This window comes from Neomonachus schauinslandi, chromosome 11 (assembly GCF_002201575.2).
Source record: "Neomonachus schauinslandi chromosome 11, ASM220157v2, whole genome shotgun sequence".
Taxonomy (NCBI): Eukaryota; Metazoa; Chordata; class Mammalia; order Carnivora; family Phocidae; genus Neomonachus; species Neomonachus schauinslandi.
The window spans coordinates 54525551-54531550 of NC_058413.1; the positions used below are offsets into that span (position 1 = coordinate 54525551).

Below are 6000 nucleotides of genomic sequence, written 5' to 3' on the forward strand. Positions count from 1 at the left end.
GGCACGGGCTGGGGGCTAGCTCCCCTGCTTGCCTGAAGCGTCCACTTGGATAGGCCGCAGCCAAAGCGCTTCCCTAGCTTGATACTGACTGAAAGTGACTGGACTTAGTTGATCTAATTTGAACTGAGGGCACGTCACCCCAGCCTGTCGTGAGCCGGCTCTTGCCTGCTTTTCCAGCCGTGCTCGCAGCGGTGGCCCTCCCCTCCTCTTGCTGAATATCTCTCTTCCACCACCCCACCGGGCTCTTTCACACTTGCGCGCCTTCCTGTGCTGTTTCCTCCACTTGGAATGTAGTTCTCCGTCTCGTGTTTGGCCGCTCAGCCTGGTTCTTCAAAAGCTTGTCCAGAGGCCACTCTTTCCGTGAAGCCGCCCCACCCTCCCAGGCCAGCGGCCAGTCCTTCCTTGGCGCTCCCGCAGAACTGGGTTCAGCCCTCTCCGACAACTCCCGTCACTGGATTAGAAGTACTGATTAAGTGCATTCTTCTTCCTTACTAAACTGTGAGCTTCTTGAGAGCAGAGACCATATTTCATTAATCTGTGTATCTCCGAGTGCTCTGCCCGGATCCTACACAGAGTTGGGCGCTGGATTAATGAATGCACCATGAAAGAACGGAGTCAATGGAGAGGGGAGGTTCTGGAAGAGGAGGTGATTGATGGTCCTTAATCCTGGAAACCTCTTTCACAAAAAGAATACTTCATCATGTGATAAGGTAGCCAAATCCCTCTTAGCACTTTGGCCTTGCCACCTACCAGGAATTAACCTTTGACCTCCCCTTTCCAGCTCTCACCATCTGCCATCTGAACTCCCAAACCACACACCACCATGTACAAAAAGGTCAGGGGCCTGGGCAGGTAAGAGGATGAACAATTCCATGATCTTCACATGTAGGTAAGAATTTCTAATCTGCCCCATCCAAGGCCATCCCACAGTCTGCCTTGAAACTCTCATGCTATGATAAAGGCCTCCTAGGGGATAGTTAGGAGTGGGTAATGTGATTGGGAATTCTTCCAAGAGGAAGCAGAAAAGACAACCAGAAAGAAGCTTCTGGGCTGCAGGGGAAGCTGGAGGGGACCAGAGGGTGTGGGGTGTGAGGAGAGAGGGCCGGGACTGTGGCTAGCCTGTCCCCAGCCTGCAAGGACCTGAGCGAGCCAGCTGTGCGGGAATGTGAGAACGTTCCCATCTTTTCCCTGGCGCCCACACAGCCATACTTTATTTATTTATGGTTCCCGCTCACAAAAACAAACCTGCTTCCATCCCAGACATAAGCTCTGCTCTGGGCGCTGGCACCCAATGGGGGAGGGAATCAGAAGTGAAAACCTCAGGTCCTCAGGGGCGAAGCTGGGTGACCTAGGGAAAAGGCCCTCACTTCTCTGAACCTGACTCTTCTTCTCTGGCACATGACAGATGTTCAGGGGCACAGAAGGACCTCAAAGGAGAGCACTGTCAAACCAGGAAGGGCAGCTCTGTTACCGGCAAGCGTCAGGGGGGCAGAGATGAGACTATTTACATTCTCTTCTGCCTTGGACACATACACTTAGATTCACGGTATCTTAGAAAGTTAGGGCCTGAGAGATGACATCCAATCCCTTATTTTACAGATGTGGAAACTGAGTCCTAGAAGAGGGATCAGGACTCGCCTAAGATCATTGATATATGCCAGCACAAACTCCAGTGGCAGTCTTCGGATCTGGGGGGCTGCTTATAGGCTCATCCCTCCCCTAAGGGGGCAGGGCCAGAAGAAGAGGCTTTAAAGTGCAAACAGAAAGATCCAGGTGAGCCATAAGGAAGAATCGGGCTATAAGAACGGGTATCAGAAGAAGACTGGGACGGACGGCCTTCTCTGGTTCGAGATGCAATCTTGTCCAGGGCTTGCCTGAAATGATCTCGGCGCTGCACCTCCCAGGGGCACCGCACTCACACCAGTCCTTCTCTTTTGGAGTCCAAGGGACCCAGGATCCCTCCCCCAGAGACCGGCGCCATGGCTAGTGGCTGGGGGAACTTGAGAGGCCAGTCCTGGAACAGGTGCAACAGCTGGAACCCTGTGCAGCTGTCGCGGGGCTCCGCCTGCTGGCGAGTGAGTGAGACAGAGACCTCTACTGGTGGGAGGGAGGAGGTGCAGAACCGCCTAACCCACCCAGGGAGGGGCCTGCCTGGAGCCAGATTGTCAAGCCTTCGCTCGGGTGCCCCCTTCCCCCATGTACATCTGGACGGGTAGATGGGGATGCAGCTAAGCTGAACAGCAGGGCAGGGTCCCTACTGGTGGGTCTCCCTCCACACCCACTGTTCTAGGCCTTCTAGGTACGCTCTCCTGGTGTCTGAGGGCAGGACGACCAGGCTGTAGATCTAAACTCCCCCAACTTCCTTTTTCCAAAGTCCAGAGCAGACTCAGAATCAAGCGTCTCTGGATCTTAGAGTCTTAGAATCACAGGATGTTAAAGCCAGAATGGTCCTCAGTGATGACCTGTTTGGGTCAACCATCTCTCTTTATAGCTGGGAAAACTGAGGGGCAGAGAAGGGCAACTTGTCTGGTGTCACGGCTGGAATTAGCAGAGCCAGGCTGAAGTCAGAACCTTCTGACTCCAATTTGTCCTCCGAGCCACGTCATCCGACGGGAGCTCCCTTTCTGCCCCCTCTCTACTTCTGCAGTCTGGGATCCTGTCACCTGGGGACAGAAGCTCCAATTCCTACCATACGCATTACCCTTGGAGTGAGGATAGAGAGATTGATGTTTTTACTTGATAACTGTCTCCTGAAAGCAGGATTGGACAGCGGGAGGGAAGAGAAAGCAGAAGCATGCCAGATACCTTAAGGGGAGGTGGGGGTGGGGGTAGCAATTAGTAAGGGAAGAGCACAATAGAGAGGCACTGACCTAGGGGCAGAGCACTGGAGAGGGAGTCAAGACATTACACAGGTTCTCATTCCACAGAGGGATGGGTGACCAAACTGACTAACATCATGCATGTCTGTGGTTCCACCTGGCCAGGGTTGAGACTCCGTCCAGGTTGAACTCAATCTGTGGCTGGAAGCAGAGCCAAGGACAGAATAACCTTTGTTTGAATAGTCTTGCACCGTGAGGAGCAAACCGCCATGCGTGCTCACAGGCCTTTGGCATTCTGCAGGGCTGAGCCACCTCAGGAGTCTGACATGACGCAGACCTGAGAATTCCCATCTGTTGGCATCACTTCTGAAAGCGCCTGAGGCCTGTCGTGCATAAGACATCTCCTGGTGAATCTTACTTGAACTAAGACAAAGACCTCCTAAGAGACCCCAAATAGGACCCTGGCAAATGCCTATAGAATAGGATTGTTCCTAGATTCATAGATAGTCAGCACTAGACGAAGTGAAGCTCAGAGAAGGGAAGTGATTTGTCCCAATGCACATAATCAATAAATGACACATCTGTGTATTCTTTTCTTTAATAAATCTGCGGTGTGAACTTGGGCAAGTCTCTCCCACTTCCTGGGCTTCAGTTTAACTATAAGGATAGGAAAATTGCAGGTAGAAGCAGATGATTTTCAAAGGCTCTTTCAGCTCTGACATCCCAGAATCTGAACATACCCCTCTGAATGCCAGTCCACCTCACCTTAATTCAAGTCTGCTCTGAGTAGTTTTCTTGCATGTGTGGAGCTAAACTCCAGGCTGTAGGGGAGATAGAATTCTGGCAGGACCCAGTGAGAGGTAGGGGCCTGAAGGCCAGTGGAGGCGCAGAGGAAGGAGATGGAAGGGGCGTGGGTGGCCAAGGAAAGTTTGCTGGAAGAAGTGTGACCCAGCAAGGTGATGAAGGGCTGGCAAGATACAGGAGGTTGACAGGAGGGGTGTGGGTAGGACATCAGCAATCCTGCACAATGATCTGATTCTGGTTTATCTGTCAGAGATGTATCCAGGGCAGTGATGCTTGGAGAAAAGCCTTGGGGGCTAAGAATGCTGTGCCAAGAGGAAGGGAGGCAGGCATGGAGAGCATTCTGTGGTAAGTCCCTTTTAAGAAACAACAGGTGAGTGTTAGGAGGAAACCTCCGGGGCCCAAGGAAGGGGAGGAGACATTTACTGAGTACTAGGCATTGTGCTGGCTAATTTAACACAGTCACCTCCTTGAATCCTCCCAAGAACCCTTTGGGTTCCAGGTGCGTCTGTGTCTCAGATCAAGAAATTGAGGCTCAGAGAAGTTGTGACGTATGATAAGTCACACAGCTGCTGAGGGCCAGAAGCAGGACTTGAACCCAACGCTGAGGTCTTTCCATTACCTATTACTAAGGACTTCTGTGAGTCTCATGCTGCCGGCAGCCCAGAGACGACCAGACATGCAGCCTGCCCTCACAAGCAGAGACAAGAATGAAACAGAATCCAGCCCCACCAGCTCCAGAAAGTCACGTGCAAAAGAGAGGCAGCAAAAGAAAGGGGGAGCTGAGCTGTGGAGAGGACAGAGCGCTAGGCTGGGACTTGGGAAACTGGGGTCTTCATCCCAGTCCCTGTGCTGTGTAACGTGGAGCAGACCCCTGCTCCTCCTTGTCCTCGGGTCCTTTATCAGGTATTTTAAGGTTAGAACTAAGCTCCTTCCTTCTCATTAAGTGAATCTTTGGTTTTGTTTTCCATCCTCACAGCATTCCAAGAGATTGGGGATGGGGAGGGGGTCCACCAGCCTCTTGCAGGGGTAGGGGGAAACTGAGGTTCAAAGAGATTATATAAACTGTTTGAGGTTACACTGCGTCTAAGTGGAGAAGGATGACTTGGGAGACTGATATTTTTACTGACGCTACCATGTACCAGCTAGTTGCTGGTGCTAGTTGCTTGACATATTTTCTCCAATTTAATTCTCACAACAGCCCTGGGATTTTGACTCCCATTTTATAGATTAGGGAACTGAGGCTTAGAGCGGTGCCCTCACCTGCTGGTATTCAAAAGATCTGGGATAGTGAAGACTGGTCTATCTCCCTGTGCCCTTGCTGCCTCCCAGAGTCTTACAACTCCAAATCAGGGTTCCTTCAGATGCCGTGGGGCAGGGGGAAAAAGCATAGGATTTGGAATTGGAGGGCTCGGGCTTTGGATGGCTTACTAGCTCTGTAAACTTAATCAAGTTTCTTCTGTCAACCTGTTTTCTCATCTGTAAAATGCAAATGACAATACCCACCTCATGGGAGTGTTGTGAGGATCACAAGGGGTAACAGAATGAGGTTTGTCTAGTTAGCTCTTCTGTCTTTCCATGGGCTCCCTTTGAATGCAGTGGTCTACATCTTCATCACTTTCATCACACCCTTGCAGCCAGACATGCCCGGCTCTCTCCTGAGAACGTTAAGCACCACCAGCAGCCAACACACACGCACAGTGTCCTGCCCTCTTTCCCACCGCCCTCAGTCCCCGGCATCCTCAGGTCCGTGGCAGCAGCCCCCTTGGCTCTGAGTTTTACCAAGTTTCCCCAAGTTTCCCGCAGTATCCCACACTCATCAGCCCATACTGGTCCACAGAGAAGTCTCCACTCTCCCTACACAGGTGCTGCCCGATGGCTGTCAGAACAGTTTGAGGTCCCGAGTCCTGGCACTTGCCCCTGCTCCCCGCCACCCGCACATCCCAGGGGCTCGAATGAATCCCTCCTCTGCCTACCCAGCCCCACCAGCACCCCTACTTACGGGCTCGAGCGTGGGAGTCCAAGGGGAACCAGAGCAGCGCGAGTCCCAGCAAGGAGGAGAGGACCCTTACCTCGGGAAACATCCTTCCTTCTCCCAGGGCCAGGCCGCGGGGCGCTGAGCCGGGAGGGGCGTCGGGAGAAAGTGAGATGAGGACACTGAGGCACAGGGGCACAAAGCAACCCGCAGACCCAGGGAGGGCTGCCTCTACAGTGGAGAGTCAGAGAAGGGTGGAGTAGGTGGTGAGGACAGAAAGGGAGGTCCAAGGTGGGAATAAGCGGAAGGTGGAAAGAGAACAAGGGAAAAGGAGAGAGAGATGGAGAGATGGAAGAAGGTGCGGCAGGAAGGGAAAGCAGTAAAAGCAAAGGAGAAGGTGAGAGG

General features: G+C 52.6%; 1 protein-coding gene across 1 annotated transcript in view; it reads right to left on the reverse strand.

Annotated features, from left to right (window-relative positions):
- CHRDL2 (chordin like 2) overlaps positions 1-5704 on the reverse strand; it is a 31111-nt gene extending 25407 nt beyond the window's left edge. Inside the window, exon 1 of the mRNA XM_044919489.1 lies at positions 5623-5704. Within this exon, the coding sequence (XP_044775424.1) occupies positions 5623-5704 (82 nt within the window). The remainder of the gene's footprint in view (positions 1-5622) is intronic.
- Positions 5705-6000: the final 296 nt, after the last annotated feature.